Consider the following 23,985-nt stretch of genomic DNA (forward strand, 5'->3'; position numbering starts at 1 on the left):
CACGTTTTGAGACCCCCTGATGTACCTAAACAGTGGACACCCCGCAATTCTAACTCCAACCGTAACCCCCACACACCCCTAACGCTAATCCCAATCCATAACCTTAATTAAAACCCTAACCCCCAAACACCCCTAACCCTAATCCCAACCCGAACCATAACCCTAATCACAACCCTAACGCCAAAACACCTCTAATCCCAACCCTAACCCTAATCAAATCCCTTAGCCCAACACACCCCCAATCATAATCTCAATCCTAACCTCAAACCTAACCCTAACCCTAATCCCAACCCTAACGTTAACTCTAATCCCAAACCTAACCCTAATCCCAAACATAACCCTAATGCCAACCCTAACCCTAACACCAACCCTTACCCTAATCCAAACCCTAATCCCTGACCCTAATCCCAACTCTAGCCCTAACTTTAGCCCCAACCATAACCCTAACTTTAGCCCCAACCCTAACCCTAACTTTAGCTGATAGCCATGATGAAGATCTTTTAGATCGAAACACGTTGCTATTAGCAGGTTTTTGTTGCTTTTCACATTCCCTTTTGTGCAGGGATGATTTTTGAGGATATGGATCAATAAAGGACTTTTAATCGGAAAGGAGCTGGAACAATCTTCACATTTCTTACGTCTTCAGCTGTTGCTACGTCTGGGTCAGGACGGGTTCACGTGCTCCTGTGGTCTGTTGGTGAGCTGACTGGGCCTTTGGCCCCCGTATTTTTCTATTTATATATTGCCTAATCCCTAACCCTAATCCCAACTCTAACCCTAACTTTAGCCCCAACTGTAACCCTAACTTTAGCCCCAACCGTAACCCTAATTTTACCCCCCAAACTAACCCTAACTTTAGCCCCAACCCTAGCCCTAACCCTAACTTTAGCCCCAACCCTAACCCTAACTTTAGCCCTAACCCTAACTTTAGCACCAACCCTAACCCTAACTTTAACCCCAACCCTAACTTTAGCACCAACCTTAACCCTAGTCCTAACCCTAACTTTAGCCCCAACCCTAACCTTAACTTTAGCCACAACCCTAACCCTTGCCCTAACCCTAACCCTAGCCCTAACCCTAACCCTAATTGGAAAATAGAAATACATACTTTTTTTATTTTATTATTTTTTCCTAACTAAAGGGGTGATCAAGGGGGGTTATTTACTTTTTTTCATTTTGATTACTGTGATAGGATCTCACAGTGACCAAAATAAAACAAGAGGAAGAATCTTCCTCTGCTGGCCAGCACATCACGTCGGGCGCACTACGCATGCACACGCCATTTTCTTCCCGGAGGAAGAAACCGGCAGCCAGGAGGGTATGCAGGAGGACCCAGGGACACTGGTAAGTATAACGGGGTCCCCGATCCCCCTATTTCTTTGTCCTCTGATGTGCGATCACATCAGAGGACAAAGAATGACACGCCGCTTTTTTTTTGTTTTTGCAGTCGTCAGTAAACGATTAATTACCGGTGATCGCAAAACAGGGGTCAGTAAAAACCAACTCCGATCATGTTCTTTGGGGTCTCGGCTACCCCCGTCAACTGAGACCCCAACACTTAGCACTCAACACTAAAAGCTTACACCGGGGTTTCCATGTACTGTATGTACATCTCTGAAATATGTGATTCAGATGGGACCTCTAGCAGAAGATTCCCTACAATGAGGTAGATGGAGACACTGTGGATTCTGCCTGGGCTATGATCTGGCAGTGCCTGTCTTTTTAGGAGTACATAAAAGCATGGTCAACTACAGGCACCTCTTTAAAGCTGGACAATGCCGAATGGAAGCCACACAGTGAATGGATCCCTCTTGCTTTCATCCTAATGAAGTATTTTGTAGATTTAGGTAGAAACCTCCATGTAAGTGCTCAGTGTAGAGCACAGGATAAATGTGATCCAAAATGTTCTGTACCCCAAATAGCAATAAAAGATTCTACTCAACCCAACCCTTAATAGAAACATGGGTGGTATCCACATTAATGGTAGCACAAGCACCATGGAAAAGTGACATGGTTCCCACCAAAAGAAATCCAGTGAAATCTGTGCTCCCAAATCCAAATATTCCCTCCTCCTCGAGCCCCACAGTGTGCCTAAACTGCAGTTAGCACCCACATGTCTGACATAGATAGTATTTTGTCTAGTGTGCCCTTAAGTCAATTGAGTATATAATTTAACCTTGCTTTGCTCTTTTAACCCGATCCACGAATCCATACGTCAATAATCTTGAATAAACTTTCCATGCTACTGGGGTTGCTTTCTGGCCTTATATAATCCTGGTAATGGACCGGGCTTATATCTAAAGAGGAACTGGTAGCAGTCCTACTGGGCTGACCAGGCACTGTTTCACTAATGCTAGTGAAAGGGGCCTGAGCGGGTTCTGAGCAAGTGTGGTGCCACATCGGTGACTGCATAGGCCACATTCTCTCACTTCCCGTGTCTTCCTGGGCCCATGGGAACAGAGGGTGTCTGAGTAAAACTGTGCCAAGTTGACCTTACATGTCTACAGGCGCTGCAGAACTTCATGTTGGTGCAAGTGAGGAGAGCCTACTAAGTGATCGCTCGTACCACTTATTCCCTCTATGGCACTTTAACTTTTGTTGCTTTGTTCACTGCTATAATTCATTGCAATACACATGCACTGCAATGCAGTATATCTGTTAGTGATACAAGAATCAAACACCTTTAAGACCATGAACCTGGTATCGTCTAACGGGCCACTGCATCTGACAAATCAGGAGGTCATTATTTGACCTCCTACTATCATGGCATCCATCGGGTCTCATGATTACATTACGGGTGTGCCAATTGGGTGGGAGTAAGAGCCTCCTCCCTCTCCTAGCCTTCTAAATCCTGAGATCGCTATTGATATCGGCATTTATGTGGTTGAACAACTGGGGGTGGTGTGGGAACTGCCACTGGCTGTGAGCTTAGCTACCACTTAAGCTGAGGTCCCAGTGGCATTTGCGTGACCACAGCTTACAGTTGTGCTCAAACATTTACATACCCAGGCAGAATTTTTGCTTTCTTTGCCTTTTTTCAGAGAATATGAATTAAAGCACCAAAAGTTTTTCTGCACTCATAATTAGTTGTTGGATGAAACCATTTATTGTCAAACTACTGTGTTTTCTCTTTTTAACCCCTTTCTGGCAATGGACATACTGTTCTGTCCATGTGACCTGAGACTTAATTCCCATGGACTGAATAGTACGTCCAAGGCGATCAGCAGCACTCACGGTGGAAGCGTGGCTGATCGCGACCAGGTGTCAACTGATTCTCATAGCTGACACCCGACACTAAGTGCCAAGAGCGGTCACGGCCCGCTCCCGGCACTTTAACCCCGCAATACTGCGATCAAACAAAATCACAGCGTTCCGGTGCTAGCAGAGGCATAGAGAATAGCGATGAATGATAGCATTGTTGCTTGGGTCTCCCCAAGCATGCTCGGGTGATCTAAATATCCAAGCACTACAAAATACTCAGAGATCCAGCGAGCATGCTTGGGGAGACCTGTGCAACAATGCTCTTCGCTCATCACTAATAGAGAAGCATCGCGGAGGGCTCGGGCTCCCTGCGTGTGCTTCCCTCAGAACAACGTGGTGGGATCGCATTGTCCTGAGGTTCTCCTTTCAGACCCTAGGCTCCAAGATGGCCCCAGGGTCCTTCCGGGTCCTGCAGGGAGGTGGCTTCTCAGTGCCTGCTGAGAGCAGGCACCAGCAAGCCTCCTTCACTGTCTGTCAGATGGCTGATCTGATACAGTGCAGTGCAAAGTGTCAGATCAGGATCTGACTTTATATAGTGATATCCCAACCTGGTACAATGTAAAAAAGTTAAAAAAAATATTAGCATGTGTAAAAATATATTTTTTTTAAATTCATAAATAAATAAAAAAAAAAAATAAAAAAAAAATAATATATATATATATATATATATATATATATATATATATATATATATATATATATATATTTTTTTTTACAATAAATACATTTCTTTATGTAAATAAAAAACAAACAATAAAAATGCACATATTTAGTATCGCAGCATCCGTAAAGACTCGACCAGTAAAACTGTCCCACTAGCTAACACCTTTAGTGAACCCCATAAAAGGAACCACAGCAAAAAACAATGCTTTATCGTCATACCGCCGAACAAAAAGTGGAATAACACGCGATCAAAAAGATGGATATAAATAAACATAGTACCGCTGAAAATGTCATCTTGTCCCACAAAAAATGTGCCACTATACAGCATCATCAGTGAAAAAATAAAAAAGTTATAGATCTCAGGATAAAGCGATACAAAAATAATTATTTTACCCTTCACCGCGACAGAACCCACTGGAGAGATAGGGATCCGCCCCAAGGAACAGGAAACCTACAGAAGAATAACAGGGGCGCTCTGCCTCTCCTCCTCAGTTTAGGTTTCCTGTTCCCAGGGGACTGGTTCTCTGGATACTCAGAAGACCATACCTGGGTCAAGGCATCCGCCTGTGCGGTCTCTGCGGGAACGGCAGGGGATGCGGTCCAGATGCAGCGTCGGGGGAGTTTCCGTTAGACAGCTCCCCCCTCGTCTGTCCGGCACAGTGAGGACTGGATCTGGGAGAGGCCGCCCAGTCTCACTGAGGAGCGCTGCAGTGAGGTGCGGGCTGAAAGAGAGCTCCGGGACGTCAGACGGCATATGGGGGTCCGGGAGTCCGCCGCACAGTCTCCAGCAGCAGCAGCCGAGAATGCCGCCGCTCCATAGTGCGGGCTGAGGTGAGAACGCAGCCATGCATGCACAGACTGACGAAAAGCTCCATTACCTGCCCGGAAGTGATCACAGCACTTCCGGGGCATACAGCACAGCGGTGGGGGAAAGCGCGGTTCGCGCATGTGCAGTACATTGCTAGAAAGAAAAAAAAAACAGGTCTTCTGTTTAAAAATGGGGATGGTTGCGGGCGCACAGGCGATGCAACATGTCATCCCCAGGCAAGACGGTGGACCCAGCGGGTGATTCAGCCAGCAGGAGGTCCTTAGACGTCAGCCGTAAGAGTGATGCTGCGGATTCCAGGTCCAGAACGGCGCTTCGGCCACCTGATCCGGTACCATAGAGCTTCACTGGGTGAGTGTAAAAACCCTCTACCTATTAAGCTGACACTCTTTTCCACATCATTTTTCCCCCAGGCCAAAAAGAAGCAAAAATCCAAACATAAACAGTGCGTTGTGTGATCAACCTGTCCCAGATTCTCACCCTAAAAAACTCTGCAAGCAATGTATTAGTGAAACCATGCAGGCTCCATCTATGTCCGTTATGGCTATATGGGCCATAATCAGGGAAGAGTTACAAGCCATCACCCAAGCCAACGTACCCCTTAAGAGAACTAGTAGGGAAAAAATAGCGTCCAGCTCTGAGTCCGATGATGATCATGCAATCAACTCTTCACACGCATCATCCTCATCTTCATCTTCATTACCATCAGATATTGAAGGTCGGTCTTGTTTTCCCCTTGATGGGGTGGACAACCTAGTAAAATCAATTAGAAACACAATAGGTTGTGAAGATACAAAGGATGACCAGACGATGCAAGATATCATGTTTGCAGGGTTAGCGGAGAGGAAAAGGAGAGCTTTCCCAGTAATCCCTGCGGTTAAAGCATTGATAAAGAGAGAATGGGAAAAACAAGACCAGAGAGGTTTTCTCCCGTCAGCCTCCAAAAGGAAGTACCCCTTTAGTAATGATGAACTTATATCATGGACTAAGATCCCTAAAGTGGACACAGCGGTCGCCTCCACTTCAAAACAATCCGCTTTACCAGTTAAGGATGCAGGCCTACTCTCTGATCCTCTAGACCAGAAAGTGGAATCGTCATTAAAAAGATCATGGGAAGCTTCCACAGGCACATTTAAACCGGCAATTGCCTGTACATGTGCTGCTAGATCCATGCTTGTCTGGATTGATCAATTAGATCAACAGATTGAACAAAGAGTCTCTAGACAGAAATTGCGGGATGCTATACCATTGATTAGAGGGGCAGCAGCCTTCATGGCTGATGCATCAGCTGACTCTCTACGCCTTGCAGCAATATCAGCAGGTCTAGTAAATAATGCCAGGCGAGCCTTGTGGATGAAGAGTTGGAAAGGGGATACACAGTCGAAGACTAAAATCTGTGCTATCCTGTGTTAGGGTGAGTTTCTCTTTGGGAAAGCTTTGGATGATATCCTTAAAAAAGCGAAAGAAAGGAAAAAAGCCTTCCCTGACCCCTCAATTCCTTTCTACAGGAAGACTTTCAGGAGGAGACCATTCGGGAAAAGGAGACAGAATGAAAGACCAATGTGGCGGTGGGCCACAAAGGAAGAAAAACAAGGGGGTACTATGTTTAAAGGACCCCCCTTCCGCAGAGACAATAAATATTAGAACATCGGTCACCCCAGTAGGCGGTAGACTAAAATTATTCCTCCCTAAATGGGAAAAAATAACATCAAATACGTGGATTTTAAATATCATTAAGGAAGGAATTAAGATAGAATTCCTCCAAATTCCCCACGATTAATTCATTATAACAACCTTTAGCCCACCGATACAACAAAGGGCCCTTGAACTTGAGATACAGAGCCTGATAGATAAAAATGTTTTAATAAAAGTACCAAAGGGACAAGAGGGTAGGTGGTTCTACTCTCCATTATTTCTAATCCCTAAACCTGATGGTTCTTTTAGAACAATTATAAATCTCAAAAAACTCAATACATTTCTAAAAAATTATAAATTCAAAATGGAATCCATTAGATCCACCGTTAAGCTCCTTTTTCTGAACTGTAAAATGGGGGGCATTGATTTAAAAGATGCTTACTACCATCTCCCTATCCATAACAGATATCAAAGATACTTCAGAGTCGCAGTAATACTCGAAGGGGATATTCATCATTTCCAGTACACGGCCATGCCATTTGGCCTCTCCATGGCACCAAAAATCTTCACCAAAGTAATGTTAGAGGTGATGGCCTACCTTCGTCAAAAGGACACTTTAATCATCCCCTATTTGGATGACTTTTTAGTTGTTGGAAATTCGTCTCTCCAGTGTGCTAAGCGCTTAGCTTACACTGTCTTATCTTTACAGGACCTGGGCTGGATCATCAACTCTGAAAAATCCACACTTATCCCACTTTCCCTCCAGACATTTTTAGGGTTTCATCTAGATTCTATAAAACAAAGATGTCTACTCCCTCAGGTAAAAATCTCTCTAATAGAGAAGAAAGTAACTGCTGCAATTCATAAACCCCGAATGTCCCTGAGGGATCCCTTTCTTCCTGTACTCCAGACGTCCAGTGGACACAATTCCATACCCAAACATTGCAACACCAAATTCTTGGGAACAGAAAAAACTCCTTGGCCACCTTGAATCTAAGATAAACTTATCGCAAGATGTTCTAGCCTCCCTGATATGGTGGTTAGATAGTAGACATTTATCGGAGGAGGTCCCTTGAGTAATTACACCATCCTACACTTTAACTACTGATGCTAGTCCCCACGGGTGGGGCGCACATATAGGAGATAGTTTCTGCCAGGGAATATGGAATGAAGAAGAAATTCAATATTCATCTAATCTGAAAGAACTAAATGCTGTAAACTATGCATCACGTCAATTTCTTCCACAGCTTCGAGGAAATCATGTCAGAGTCTGTTCAGACAATATTACGACAGTGGCTTACTTAAACAAACAAGGGGGTACTCGATCAGATGCTCTAATGTCTTCCACAGAGAACATCTTGATCCTGGCCGAAAAACATCTGTTGTCTCTCTCTGCCCTCCACATCAGGGTAGAGAACAATCAGCAGGCGGACTTCCTAAGTCGACACACTCTACATCAGGGAGAATGGTGCCTAAATCCTGTTTGCTATGAGACAAAACAGACAAGTGGAGAAATTTGCATCTCGGTCCCGTGCAGATCACCCGGACGTTCTAGATGCTCTTCCAATACCCTGGCAATTCAATCTAGCATATGCCTTTCCGCCAATAATTCTACTACCTCAAATCATACGGAAAATCAGAGAGGAGTAGGCCAGGATAATATTAATAGCACCTTTTTGGCCCAAGAGACCATGGTTCTCGTGCCTGCAATCAATGTCAGGGACCTTTCTTCCACCCCCAAGTGGACAGCCTGCACTTGACGTCCTGGAATTTGAAAGGCAGATACTAAATTCTAGTGGTTTTTCAAGAGGTCTAATTGATACACTCCTGCTTAGCAGGAAACCATCTACTACAAAAATCTATACCAAAATATGGAAAAAATTTCTTCAGTTCCATACAGGTTCCGACCCCTCAGAAATTCCAATAAGACCTATCTTAGAATTCTTACAAAAAGGGAAAGTGTTAGGTCTTTCTGTTAATACGCTAAAAGTCCAAGTATCCCTCTATGGCCATAATATTGCAGGGAATAAATGGGTGTCCCGTTTTATCACGGCCTGTGAATGAGTTACTCCTGTCCACATCCCTAGAGTATCTCCTTGGGATTTAAATCTAGTCCTAGACTCTCTTACAGAACCTCCATTTGAGCCTATAGATACAGCGTCTCTAAAACACCTATCGTTAAAAACGGCCTTCTTAGTAGCACTAACATTGGCTTGAAGGGTCAGCGACATTCAGGCCCTGTCAATAGATCCACCTTTCCTTTTAACATTTCGGGACAGGCTAATTTTAAAACCAGACCCCCTATACCTCCCTAAGGTAGCAGGAAAACTCCATAGATCACAAGAAATACATCTTCCAACTTTCTTTAAAGACCCCTTCACTCCTGAAGAACAAACATTTCACACTCTAGATGTCAGGAGAGTAGTTTTCCAATATATTGAAAAACTAGTAGTTGGAGGCAGTGTAGGGCTCTGTTCATATCCTTCCAGGGCAAAAAGAAAGGGTATGGAGTCACAAGAGCCACATTATCCTGATGGATTAGATACGCTATCCGGCTGGCCTACTCCATAAAAAATAAGGAACCACCAGAGGGAATTAAAGCACATTCCACCAGAGCTATGGCATCTTCCTGGGCCAAAAGGGGAAACGTTCCAATAGAGGACATATGTAGGGCGGCAACGTTGTTGGCTCCTTCTACCTTCTATAACCACTATAGGCTTGATCTTTCATCAACTTCTGACCTACACTTTGGCAGGACTATCCTCAGCACGGTGGTCCCTCCCTAGGTGTTGGTCTCTGGAAATCTCTCCAGTGGGTGCTGTCGTGGCGAATGGTATATAGCCGGATTACTACCGGTAATGCTCTTTTAATGAGTCCACAACAGCACCCAGTCACATCCCTCCCTAATAAATAAAACATACCAATTAAATTACTTCCTGTTTTAAATAAGTTTAAAAATATATATTGTAAATATTTGCCTAATACTGGCGGTCCTCCAGGTACTCTGAAAATTAAACTGAGGAGAAGAGGCCGACCGCCCCTTTTATTCTTCTGTAGGTTTCCTTTTCCTTGGGGCGGATCCCTATCTCTCCAGTGGGTGCTGTCATGGACTCGTTAAAAGAGCATTAAAAGAGCATTACCGGTAAGCAATCCGGCTATTTTTATGCAAAATAGTTTTTATTGTATAAAAGCACCAAAACTATTATATAACAATTATAGAAATGAGGGATGGCTGTAATCATATTGACATGAAGAATAAAACTGCTTTATCAATTTTACCACACACAGAACGGTGTAAAGCCCCCCAAAAGAAATTAATGAATTGCTGGTTTTTGTTCATTCTGCCTCACAAAAATCATAATAAAAAGCTATCAAAAAATGTCATGTGCCTGAAAATAGTACCATTAAAAACGTCAACTTGTCCTGAAAAAACAAGCCCTCACATATGGAACAATTATAGCTCTCAAAATGTGGTGATGCAAAAACTATTTTTTGCAATAAAAGCGTCTTTTAGTGTGTAACAGCTGCCAAACATAAAAACCCACTATAAATAGTAAATCAAACCCCCTTTATCACTCCCTTAATTAGGGAACAATAATAAAATAAAAAAATATTTATTTCAATTTTCCCATTAGGGTCAGGGTTAGGCCTAAAGTTAGGGTTAGGGTTGGGGCTAAAGTTAGGGTTAGGGTTTGGATTACGTTTATGGTTGGGATTAGGGTTGGGATTAGAGTTAGTGGTGTGTCATGGCTAGGGGTGTGGCTAGGGTTATGGTTAGGGTTGGGACTAGGGTTAGGGGTATGTTGGGGTTAGGCGTGTATTGGGATTAGGCTTGTGATTAGGCTTAGGGGTGTGCTCGGGTTAGGGGTGTGGTTAGGGTTATGGTCAGGGTTGAGATTAGGGGTGTGTTGGGGTTAGGGTTGGAGGTAGAATTGGGGGGTTTCCACTGCTTAGGCATATCAGGGGCTCTACAAATGTGACATGGCATCCGATCTCAATTGCAGCCAATTCTGCATTGAAAAAGTAAAACGGTTCTCCTTCCCTTCTGAGCTCTGCCGTGCACCCAAACAGTGGTTTACCCCACATATGGGGTATCAGCGTACTCAGGACAAATTGGACAACTTTTGCGGTCAAATCTCTCCTGTTACCCTTGTGAAAATAAAAATTTGGGGGCTAAAAAATCTTTTTTTGTGGGAAAATGTTTTTATTTTTATTTTCACGGCTCTGCTTTATAAACTTTAGTGAAACGCTTGGAGGTTCAAGGTTTTCACAACCCATCTAGATAAGTTCCTTAGGGGGTCTAGTTTCCAATATGGGTCACTTGTGGGGGGTTTCTACTGTATAAGAACATCAGGGGCTCTGCAAACGCAACATGACGCCCGCAGACCATTCCATCAAAGCCTGCACTCCAAAACGGTGCTCCTTCCCTTTCAAGTTCTGGCATGAGCCCAAACAGGGGTTCCCTCCCACATATGGGGTATCAGCACAAATTGTTCACACACTTTTGGGGTCCAATTTCTCCTGTTACCCTTGGGAAAATACAAAATACAAAATATCTTTTTTGTGAAAAAAAATATTTTTATTTTCACGGTTTTGCGTTTTAAACTTTAGTGAAATAAATGGGGGTTCAAAGTTCTCATAGCACATCTAGATAAGTTTTTTTGGGGTTCTAGTTTCCAAAATGGTGTCACTTGTGGGGGGATTCCACTGTTTAGGCATATCAGGGGCTCTCCAAACGCGACATGCGTTGAGAAAGTCAAACGGTGCTCCTCCCCTTCTGAGCTCTGTCATGCGCCCAAACAGTGGTTTACCCCCCATATAGGGTATCAGCATACTCAGGACATATTGGACAACAATTTTTGTGTGCAATTTCTTCTGCTACCCTTGAGAAAATAAAAAAATTGGGGGGCGAAAAGATCATTTTTATGTAAAAAATAAGATTTTTTATTTTTACTGCTTCTCATTATAATCTTCGTTGAAGCACTTGAGGGTTCAAAATGCTCACCACACATCTAGATATGTTAATTAGGGGTCTACCTTACAAAATGCTGTCACTTCTGGGGGGTTTCCACTGTTTAGGCACATTAGTGGCTCTCCAAACGTGAGACGGCATCCAATCTCAATTCCAGCCAATTTTGAATTGAAAAGTCAAACGGTGCTCTTTCCCTAACATTGCCCAAACAGAGGTTTACCCCCACATATGTCAGGACAAATTGTACAACTTTTGAGGTCCAATTTCTCCTCTTACCCTTGGTAAAACAAAACAAAGTGGATGTGAAGTAAATTTTTTGTGAAAAAAAAGTTAAATGTTCATTTTTTTAAACATTCCAATAATTCCTGTGAAGTACCTGAAGGGTTAATAAACTTCTTGATAAGGTTTTTGAGCACCTTGAGGGGTTCAGTTTTTAGAATGGTGTCACTTTGGGGTATTTAATATCATATAGACCCCTCAAAGTGACTTAAAATGTGATGTGGTCCCTAAAATAAAAATGGTATAAAAATGTGAAATCGCTGATCAACTTTTAACCCTTATAACTCCCTAACAAAAAAATTTTGGTTCCAAAATTGTGCTGATGTAAAGTAGACATGTGGAAAATGTTACTTATTAAGTATTTTGTGTGACATATCTCTGTGATTTAAGGGCATGAAAATTCAAATTTGGAAAATTATGAAATTTTATAAATTTTCTCCAAATTTCAATTTTTTTCACAAATAAACGCAAGTCATATCAAAGAAATTTTAAAACTTCCATGAAGTACAATATGTCATGAGAAAACAATGTCAGAATCGCTGGGATCCATTGAAGCGTTCCAGAGTTATTACCTCATAAAGTAACAGTGGTCAGAATTGTAAAAATTGGCCTGGTCATTAATATGCAAACCACCCTTGGGGGTAAAGGGGTTAAATCATAATGACAACCCCAAACATCCAAATGACCCTGATCAAAAGTTCACATACCCTCGTGAATTTGGCCTGATAACATGCACAGAAGTTGACACAAGTGGGTTTGAATGGCTATTAATGGTAACATCCTCACCTGTGACCTGTTTGCTTATAATCAGTGTGTGCATAAAAGCTGAGTGAGTTTCTGGGATCCATACAGACTCTTGCATCTTTCATCCAGCCACTGAAATTTCTGGATTGTGAGTCATGGGGAAAGCAAAAGAATTGTCAATGGACCTACGGGAAAAGTTATTTGAACTGTATAAAACCGGAAAGGGATGCAAAAAGATATCCAAGGAATTGACAATGCCAGTCAGCAGAGTTCAAACTGTAATTAACAAATGGAAAATTAGGGGCTCTGTAAAAACAAAACCACGGTCTGGTAGACCAACAAAAGTGCCATCCACAACCACTAGGAAAATTGTACGGGATGCAAAGAAAAACCCACAAGTAACATCAGTTATAATACAGGACTCTGAAAATTAGCGGTGTGGCCATTTCAAGATGCACAATAAGGAGGCACTTGAAGAAAAATGGGCTGCATGGTTGAGTCGCCAGAAGAAAGCCATTACTGCAAAATGACAGAAAGTATCTCACGTACAATACGCAAAACAACACAGATACAAGCCTCAAAACTTCTGGAACAAGGTAATTTGAAGTGATGAGACCAAATCTGAACTTTTTGGCCACAACCAAAAACGTTACATTTGGAGAGAGGTCAACAAGGCCTATGATGAAAGTAACACCATTCCTACTGTAAAGCACGGAGGTGGATCGCTGATGTTTTGGGAATATGTGAGCTACCAAGGCACAGGAAACTTGGTCAAAGTTGAAGGAAAGATGAATGCAGCACGTTATCAGCAAATACTGGAGGCAAATTTGCACTCGTCTGCCTGGAAGCTGCTCATGGGAAGTACTTGGACATTCCAACATGACAACGATCTAAAACACAAGGCCAAGTTGACCTGTCATTGGCTACAGCAGAACAAAGTGAAGGTTCTGGAGTGGTCATCTCAGCCTCCTGACCTCAATATCATTGAGCAACTCTGGGGAGATCTCAAGCGAAAGGTTCATGCTAGACACCCCAGGAATTTACAGTAATTTTGAGGCTTTTTGCCAAGAAGAGAGGGCAGCTTTTCCATCTGAGAAAATAAAGAACCTCATCCACCACTTCCACAAACAACTTCAAGCTGTCATTGATGTTAGAGAGGGCAATACACGGTATTAATAAATGGGGTATGTGAACTTTTGATCAGGGTCATTTGGATGTTTTGGGTTGTCATTATTATATAAAAAGAGAAAACACAGTAGTCTGAAAGTAAATGGCTTCACCCAACCACTAACCATAAGTGGAGAAAAAGTTTTGATGTTATCATTCATATTCTCTGAAAAAAAGGACAAGAAAGCAAAAATTCTGCTGGGGTATATAAACTTTTGAGCACAACTGTACGTGCACACATGATCACCAGGATATATCAGTACATCAATTTGCAGGAACACACTTCAAAACAGGACGTACAGGTATGGTATGTCCAAAGTAGGGAAAAGGTTAAGCTATATTCTTATCGGGTGTCTCTCTTGGTGTTACCTTGTCATAGATATTAGACAATGCTGTTAATTTATAGATCTCTTTGGACGTACTTGTTAACATAAGATAATAAAGGTTTTAAAAAATGTGTAAATTGAATAAGCTGCCTGACTCACGGGTAACATGAATCAGAGTCGTGCTGCATTATTTCAGCTGTATATGACAAAATTACCCGTGTAAAAGGGAAACAGATTTTTAGGAAAGGAACTGATATGATATATGTTACACAAAAGTTAGGATCATAAGAAACACAAAGATTGTATACCCTTTAGAATATTTTTTTTATTTAAATAATTAATTAAAATAGGTAAATAGACAATAGTATCTCAAAGGCTGTTGAATATTGATGCAGGGAAAAACACTCATAAGAACAGATTGCAAAGGTCCACAGCAGCGCAGTGATACATGGCGGGAGCGATTACCTCCTGTCAGTGTATCGCCGGCGGTCAGGTGAGATCGACGTGGGACACTCTGTATTAAATGGACTACGGCAGAAAGGGGAGATGTTGGTTTATTATTTTTGATTGTTTGCAGAAGACACGTACGTCGGGGATTAGGTGTTCGGTGAGTATGTATTTTGTATGAGAATATGTATGCAATTATGTAAATGTTTTGATTTTTTTTTTACAATTGAACACAGGTCTGTTTTTTTGTGACAAAAGATGTAGCCGGATGGGAGGAGTAGTCCTATCAGACGACGCCTGGGTTCACACCTGGCATGGGTACACACAAACAGACAGACACACACACACATATTCTCCGCCCACACACAGAGACACACACACATACTGTATTCTCTGACCATACACACACACACACACACACTTCTCCACACACATTCACATTCTCCAACTATACACAGAGACACACACATATTCTCCGCCCACACACTCTTCCTCCTTCTGACATCATTTCCTTTGACAAATCGCAGCGTTTTTGGCAGCAAATAAGCAGCAGATATGCAAACCTTTTTACACCTGCGTTTTTGCTGCAGATATGATTGACTCAATTGAAATTAATGAGTCAAAAATGCTAAAAAGAATTGACATGCTGCAGAAAATAAAACACTGCAAATACAGACGGAAATTTACTGATCGTGTCCACAGCACTTCAGGATTGTCATTGCATTACCTTGCCTAAGTATTCCATTTAGTTTTTAGACCATTTACGCGTGTAAAAAAAGTATCAAAAACGCATCATGTGCACATAGCCTTAGGCTCATAATATAGCCAAATACACTGCTTTTCTGGTCTGAGTGGAAGCCCTCCCCTCTCTTCCCTAACTACAACCATCATGTCCTATTTGGGGGACCTGAATTCAACCAAATACACATACAGTACTCCCTGATTGCTTGGAGTAAATAGCACTCATTAACTTGTCACAATGGTGCCTGTGAAAGGTTTGGGATACAGTCTATTAGCAATTAGTTCTTAGGCTATGTGCCTGCGTTGCAGAAATGCTGCGGACATTACCGCAGCATTTCCACAACTCCCTGCCATGGGTAAAATGCATGCGGAATTCGCATGCGTTTTCCTGCAAAACATAAGCATTTTGCAATCGTTTTTAGCTTGCAGAATGCTTGCGCTTTTCCAAACGATGAAGCATCGCTTGGAAAAGTGATTGTCAGGTTGGTCACACTTGTCAAGCATAGTGCTTGACAAGTGTGACCAACTTTTTACTATTGATGCTGCCTATGGAGCATCAATAGTAAAAGATAAAATGTTAAAAATAATTAAAAAAATAAAAAATATGGTTATTCTCACTTTCTGACGGCCCCCTATCTCCTCAGCGGCGCTCCTGGTACATTCGTTCCCAGGGATGCTTTGCGCGAAGGACCTTTGTGACGTCACTGTAGCGTGACCGCGACATCATCTCAGGTGATTCGCGCAATGCATCCCTGGAAACGGAAGCCGCTGAGTGCACCGCTGAGAGGGTAAGTATATACCTATTTTTTTATTTTAATTCTTTTTTTTGCAAGAATAATGTACCCAGGACCCGGAGGAGAGTCTCCTCTCCTCCAGACTGGGTACCATCCGCACATGGTGGGCATAGCCACATGCGTAAAGTGAGCGTTTCAATGCAATCCTATGGCGGCAATTCTGCAGCAGGCAGTGGGCAAATCCGCAGCATGGGCACAGCAACTGCGGAATCCCATAAAATTGCATGGGAATGCATTTTTTAAGCATTTCCGCTGTGGCAAAAGTACGTCAGAAACACATAAAAAATGCAACATGGTCACACAACCTTAGGTCTCATGCTAACTTGCACGAGACTCGGATGAGTGTCTGTTAAATATGCTTATTTCGCACATTTATTTAATCAGGACTTTTTACCAGGTGCGTTACTCTTAAAGAAAAAATGTCATGACATTTTCATCAAAAATGTACTGGTTTATTGGATTGTCCACAGAAAAACCACATTGCAGCAAAACATTAAAATAGGTGAAATAGTTACGAACAGATTGTCCATTTGTTCATATCAACGCTTGTTCCTCATCGTTTCCGAGATGGAGTAGAAGTCATCTTTCTTTCATGGAGTAGAATGATGGCTACCAGCTGTTCATTCCTTGTGTGACTTGTCTGACGTCCATGGAGAATGATGGTGAAGGCAGGAGGTGACAGACCCATGTGACAGCCCTCCTCCTCCTATGAGCTGTGATTATAAATGTATCCCACAGATCTTGTGTCCTCTCTATATGGTGTTGACTTATACTCTGAGCTACATATACAGAAATAGCTTTTTGTAATGTCAACGAGAGGCAATGTGCTCAGTACAGAATTGAGAATAAGAATAATTCAATTAATAATTAATATTTAACCCCTTCCCGACCTTTGACGCCACGTAGGCGTCATGAAAGTCGGTGCCATTCCGACCCATGACGCCTATGCGGCGTCATGGAAAGATCGCGTCCCTGCAGATCGGGTGAAAGGGTTAACTCCCATTTCACCCGATCTGCAGGGACAGGGGGAGTGGTAGTTTAGCCCAGGGGAAGTGGCTTCACCCCCTCGTGGCTACGATCGCTCTGATTGGCTGTTGAAAGTGAAACTGCCAATCAGAGCGATTTGTAATATTTCACCCATTATAACGGGTGAAATATTACAATCCAGCCATGGCCGATGCTGAAATATCATCGGCCATGGCTGGAAATACTAGTGTGCCCCCACCCCACCCCTCCGATCGCCCCCCCACCCCCCCGATCTGGCCGGTACACTGCTCCGGCTCCCCTCCGTCCAGTGCTCCGCTCCCCCCCGTGCTCGTGTCCGCTCCCCCCGTGCTCCAATCACCCCCCCGTGCTCCAATCACCCCCCCTGCACTCCGATCCACCCCCCCCCGTGCTCCGTTCCACCCCCCCGTGCTCCATTCCAGCCCCCCCGTGCTCCGTTCCACGCCCCCCCGTGCTCCGTTCCACCCCTCCCGCGCTCCGATTCCCCCCCCGTGCTCCGATCCCCCCCCCGTGGTCCCCCCCCACCCTATCATACTTACCGATCCAGCCGTGGTCCCGTCCGTCTTCTCCCGGGCGCCGCCATCTTCCAAAATGGCGGGCGCATGCGCAGTGCGCCCGCCGAATCTGCCGGCCGGCAGATTCGTTCCAAAGTGCATTTTGATCACTGAGATATAATCTATCACAGTGACCAAAATAAAAAAAATAATAAATGACCCCCCCCCTTTGTCACCCCCATAGGTAGGGACAATAAAAAAATAAAGAATTTTTTTTTTTTCCACTAATGTTAGAATAGGGTTAGGGTTAGGGGTAGGGTTAGGGTTAGGGGTAGGGTTAGGGGTAGGGGTAGGGTTAGGGGTAGGGTTAGGGGTAGGGTTAGGGCTAGGGTTAGGGCTAGGGTTAGGGTTAGGAATGTGCACACGTATTCTGGTCCTCTGCGGATTTTTCCGCTGCGGATTTGATAAATCCGCAGTGCTAAACCGCTGCGGATTTATGGCGGATTTACCGCGTTTTTTTCTGCGCATTTCACTGCGGTTTTACAATTGCGATTTTCTATTGGAGCAGTTGTAAAACCGCTGCGGAATCCGCACAAAGAAGTGACATGCTGCGGAATGTAAACCGCTGCGTTTCCGTGCAGTTTTTCCGCAGCATGTGTACAGCGATTTTTGTTTCCCATAGGTTTACATTGAACTGTACACTCATGGGAAACTGCTGCGGATCCGCAGCGTGTGCACATACCTTTAGAATTAGGCTATGTGCACACGGTGCGGATTTGGCTGCGGATTCGCAGCAGTGTTCCATCAGGTTTACAGTACCATGTAAACATATGAAAAACCAAATCCGCTGTGCCCATGGTGCGGAAAATACCGCGCGGGAACGCTGCGTTGTATTTTCCGCAGCATGTCAATTCTTTGTGCGGATTCCGCAGCGTTTTACACCTGTTCCTCAATAGGAATCCGCAGGTGAAATCCGCACAAAAAACACTGGAAATCCGCAGAAAATCCGCAGGTAAAACGCAGTGCCTTTTACCCGCAGATTTTTCAAAAATGGTGCGGAAATATCTCACACGAATCCGCAACGTGGGCACATAGCCTTAGGGTTAGGGTTGGAATTAGGGTTGTGGTTAGGGTTAGGGGTGTGTTGGGGTTAGTGTTGGGGTTAGGGTTGTGATTAGGATTATGGCTACAGTTGGGATTAGGGTTAGGGGTGTGTTGGGGTTAGTGTTGGAGTTAGAATTGAGGGGTTTCCACTGTTTAGGCACATCAGGGGTCTCCAAACGCAACATGGCGCCACCATTGATTCCAGCCAATCTCGTATTCAAAAAGTCAAATGGTGCTCCCTCACTTCCGAGCCCTGACGTGTGCCCAAACAGTGGTTTACCCCCACATATGGGGTACCAGCATACTCAGGACAAACTGCGCAACAATTACTGGGGTCCAATTTCTCCTGTTACCCTTGTGAATCTAAAAAAATGCTTGCTAAAACATAATTTTTGAGGAAAGAAAAATGATTTTTTATTTTCACGGCTCTGCGTTGTAAACGTCTGTGAAGCACTTGGGGGTTCAAAGTGCTCACCACATATCTAGATAAGTTCCTTGGGGGGTCTAGTTTCTAAAATGGGGTCACTTGTGGGGGGTCTCTACTGTTTAGGCACACCAGGGGCTCTGCAAACGCAACGTGACACCCGCAGACCATTCCATCAAAGTCTGCATTTCAAAAGTCACTACTTCCCTTCTGAGCCCCGACGTGTGCCCAAACAGTGGTTTACCCCCACATATGGGGTATCAGCGTACTCAGGAGAAACTGGACAACAACTTTTGGGGTCCAATTTCTCCTGTAACCCTTGGGAAAATAAAAAATTCTGGGCTAAATAATTATTTTTGAGGAAAGAAAACGTATTTATTATTTTCACGGCTCTGCATTATAAACTTCTATGAAGCACTTGGGGGTTCAAAGTGCTCACCACACATCTAGATAAGTTCCTTTCAGGGTCTAGTTTCCAAAATGGGGTCACTTGTGGGGGGTTTCTACTGTTTAGGCACATCAGGGGCTCTGCAAACGCAACGTGACGCCCGCAGAGCATTCCATCAAAGTCTGCATTTCAAAACGTCACTACTTCAATTCCAAGCCCCGGCATGTGCCCAAACAGTAGTTTACCCCCACATATGGGGTATCACCGTACTCAGGACAAACTGGACAACAACTTTTGGGGTCAAATTTCTCCTGTTACCCTTGGGAAAATAAAAAATTGCAGGCTAAAAGATCATTTTTGAGAAAATAATTTTTTTTTTTATTTTCATGGCTCTGCGTTATAAACTTCTGTGAAGCACTTGGGGGTTCAAAGTCCTCACCACACATCTAGATTAGTTCCTTTGGGGGTCTAGTTTCCAAAATGGTGTCATTTCTGGGGGATCTCCAATGTTTAAGCACACAGGGGCTCTCCAAACGTGACATGGTGTCCGCTAATGATTGGAGCTAATTTTCCATTTAAAAAGCCAAATGGCGTGCCATCCCTTCCGAGCCCTGCCGTGCGCCCAAACAGTGGTTTACCCCCACATATGGGGTATCAGCGTACTCAGGACAAACTGGACAACAATATTTGGGGTCCAATTTCTCCCATTATCCTTGGCAAAATAGGAAATTCCAGGCTAAAAAATCATTTTTGAGGAAAGAAAAATTATTTTTTATTTTCATGGCTCTGCGTTATAAACTTCTGTGAAGCACCTGGGGGTTTAAAGTGCTCAATATGCATCTAGATAAGTTCCTTGGGGGGTCTAGTTTCCAAAATGGGGTCACTTGTGGGGGAGCTCCAATGTTTAGGCACACAGGGGGCTCTCCAAACGCGACATGGTGTCCGCTAACAATTGGAGCTAATTTTCCATTCAAAAAGTCAAATGGCGCGCCTTCCCTTCCGAGCCCTGCCGTGTGCCCAAACAGTGGTTTACCCCCACATATGAGGTATCGGCGTACTCGGGAGAAATTGCCCAACAAATTTTATGATCCATTTTATCCTACTGCCTATGTGAAAATGAAAAAATTGAGGCGAAAATAAATTTTTTGTGAAAAAAAAGTACTTTTTCATTTTTACAGATCAATTTGTGAAGCACCTGAGGGTTTAAAGTGCTCACTAGGCATCTAAATAAGTTCCTTGGGGGGTATAGTTTCCAAAATGGGGTCACTTGTGGGGGAGCGCCAATGTTTAGGCACACAGGAGCTATCCAAACGCGACATGGTGTCCGCTAACGATGGAAATAATTTTTCATTCAAAAAGTCAAATGGCGCTCCTTCCCTTCCGAGCCTTACCATGTGCCCAAACAGTGGTTTACCCCCACATGTGAGGTATTGGTGTACTCAGGAGAAATTGCCCAACACATTTTAGGATCCATTTTATCCTGTTGCCCATGTGAAAATGAAAAAATTGAGGCTAAAAGAATTTTTTTGTGAAAAAAAAGTATTTTTTCATTTTTACGGATCAATTTGTGAAGCACCTGGGGGTTCAAAGTGCTCACTATGCATCTAGATAAGTTCCTTGGGGCGTCTAGTTTCCAAAATGGGGTCACTTGTGGGGGAGCTCCAATTTTTAGGCACACGGGGGCTCTCCAAACGTGACATGGTGTCCGCTAAAGAGTGGAGCCAATTTTTGATTCAAAAAGTCAAATGGCGCTCCTTCCCTTCCAAGCCCTGCCGTGCGCCCAAACAGTGGTTTACCCCCACATATGAGGTATCAGCGTACTCAGGACAAATTGGACAACAACTTTCGTGGTTCAGTTTCTCCTTTTACCATTGGGAAAATAAAAAAATTGTTGCTAAAAGATAATTTTTGTGACTAAAAAGTTAAATGTTCATTTTTTCCTTCCATGTTGCTTCTGCTGCTGTGAAGCACCTGAAGGGTTAATAAACTTCTTGAATGTGGTTTTGAGTACCTTGAGGGGTGCAGTTTTTAGAATGGTGTCACTTTTGGGTATTTTCAGCCATATAGACCCCTCAAACTGACTTCAAATGTGAGGTGGTCCCTAAAAAAAATGGTTTTGTAAATTTCGTTGTAAAAATGACAAATCGCTGGTCAAATTTTAACCCTTATAACTTCCTAACAAAAAAAAATTTTGTTTCCAAAATTGTGCTGATGTAAAGTAAACATGTGGGAAATGTTATTTATTAACTATTTTGTGTCACATATCTCTCTGGTTTAACAGAATAAAAATTCAAAATGTGAAAATTGCGAAATTTTCAAAATTTTCGCCAAATTTCCGTGTTTATCACAAATAAATGCAGAATTTATTGACCTAAATTTACCACTAACATGAAGCCCAATATGTCACGAAAAAACAGTCTCAGAACCGCTAGGATCCGTTGAAGCGTTCCTGAGTTATTACCTCATAAAGGGACACTGGTCAGAATTGCAAAAAACGGCAAGGTCTTTAAGGTCAAAATAGGCTGGGTCTTGAAGGGGTTAACAGTCTCACATGGCAATACCTGGCGCTGCTGCCGGAACTAAGATAGGAGCATGTGGCCGCATAGGAATACATGCAGCCGCACGCTCCACTCCTCTGTGCCAGGTACAGTGTTGGGTATTGCCGTGCGAGACTCATCCGAGTCTCGCGCAAGTGAGTATGAGCCCTTAGGGTTACTTCCTATATATGAAATGCATTTTTTGAGAAACTAGTCTAGTTGTTTTTATTATGTTGTCTACTTTGTTTATTTATTTGATCAAAGATGCGTTTTCTGTACAGGTACGGACTCTGATGACGGATACGAGCAAATAGATGAAGAAATGAGTCATTTGAACATATTGCCCAAAGTGAATTAGTGACAATGGTACGCAAAGTCTCATTGGATGTCCTTTGAGGAAATCAGAAGAAATGATTCTAATAGCCAACTCTTTCTACAGAGGATTTATATTTCAACTTGTTATTGCGTCGTAGCTGTTGTTATCATTGCACAAAGGTGATAGAAGAAATAAAGTCAAATCAGTTACTTTTAAATAAATATAATAAATAGATTCTACTAGGAAATGACTGTTTCAAACATTTGTACCAAATGAGGATGCCTTTGCTGGAAGATTCTTTGCTACTCTGGTGAGAATTTATACCGCATATAATTATAAGTTAAGGATAATCATTTCCAAAACATCATTGTTTAGCTTACAATATAGCTCCTAATTCTGGACTTCTTCAGTGCAGTGCCTTCAAGACAGACATCAGCATTGGTTGGTCTTGTGGACAATATGCTGTAAAATAAAGGAAAAAGGTGTTAGGTTATGTGCACATGTTGAGGACTTTGATGCGTTTCCGCATCTTTTTTGGATGCATGTAATTGCATCAAATCCACAGTGTAGTGCACCACCAATGTTAGTTAATGGAAAATTGAGAATTGTTGTGCACATGCTGTGAAAAAATATGCGTGGATTTGCAGTATTTTATTTTCCGCAGCATGTCAATTCTTTTTGCGGATCTGCAGCGTTTCTACACCCATTGACTACTATTGAGTCAAGCAAATCCGCAGCAAAACTGCAGGTTTAAAAAGATCTGCAGTTTTGCTGCAGAGTTGCCTGCGAGAAATGCTGCAGATCAGAAGGAGGAAGAGTGTGTGGGTGGAGACTGTGTGTGGGTGGAGACTGTGTGCATGGTGAATATGTGCATGTCTGTGTGCAGGTGTCAGTGTGTATCTGTAAGTGTGTGCAGATGTCTGTGTGCGGGTGTGTACGGGGCTGTGTGTGTGTGTGAGTGTGTGTGGGACAGTATGTAGCCAGGCATCGTCCGATGGTACTACTAGTCCCATCTGGCTATGCCTGCTACAGTGACAGCTAGCTGAAGATGGGACAATAGTAATCCCATCATCCGGCTACTGTGTAAAAAAAGCAACAAAAAAAAACACATACACACATATACAGCATATACTCATCACACAGCTAGTCCCTGACGCCCTTTATCACCTGTAAAAAAATAAAATAACAAACCAACAGTATACTCCCTGTTCTGATGTAATCCTTTTAATGACGAGTGTCCCACGACGATCTCCCGTGGAGAGCTGTCACATTGGGAGATGTGACCGCTCTCCAGTGGCTCCGGTGATACAAAGACAGAACGTATCCTTCTGCAGTGTATCACTCCGCCGTCAGAGGTCGTTGTCACCAGCAACACTGCGTGGAAAAATTCTCACACAGCGTTTCCGTAAAGTGAGAGCCTGAACTCAAGTAACCTCTTCAGTGATGCACTGCAGGAGTCATTATTTCCTGTCAGTGTGTCACTGGAAGCCTATAGAGCAGTCACATCTCCTGATGTGACTGCTCTATAGGGGAGATCATCGTGGGACAGTTATTATTAAATGGACTGCATCGGAACAAGGAGTATTTGTGTTGATTTATTATTTTATTTTTTCACAGGAGATCAAGGGCCTCGCAGAACAAAAAATATGGAAAAAATGTGTGGTGTTTTACTTCATTAAATTACAGGATTATAGGATTAGTAATGAATAGGTGTCTTATTGACATGTGCAGTCCCCTCCCCACAACTTCATTATGTGCTGTCCCCCACCCCACAACTTCATCATGTACAGTGCTGCTCCCCACAACTTCAACATCGTCAGTCCCCCTCCCCACAACTTCATCATGTGCAGTCCCACCCCCAC

General features: G+C 43.2%; 1 protein-coding gene across 3 annotated transcripts in view; it reads left to right on the plus strand.

Moving 5' to 3' along the window:
- Nucleotides 1-22,370, plus strand: part of THEMIS2 (thymocyte selection associated family member 2) — a 197,552-nt gene extending 175,182 nt beyond the window's left edge. For all 3 annotated transcript variants that reach the window (XM_069756790.1, XM_069756792.1, XM_069756791.1), the window contains one exon: nt 22,089-22,370. In XM_069756790.1, coding sequence (XP_069612891.1) covers nt 22,089-22,165 — 77 coding nt within the window. In that variant the 3' untranslated portion in view covers nt 22,166-22,370. The remainder of the gene's footprint in view (nt 1-22,088) is intronic.
- The last annotated feature ends 1,615 nt before the right edge of the window (nt 22,371-23,985 follow it).

Source organism: Ranitomeya imitator, chromosome 3, assembly GCF_032444005.1.
Source record: "Ranitomeya imitator isolate aRanImi1 chromosome 3, aRanImi1.pri, whole genome shotgun sequence".
Taxonomy (NCBI): domain Eukaryota; kingdom Metazoa; phylum Chordata; class Amphibia; order Anura; family Dendrobatidae; genus Ranitomeya; species Ranitomeya imitator.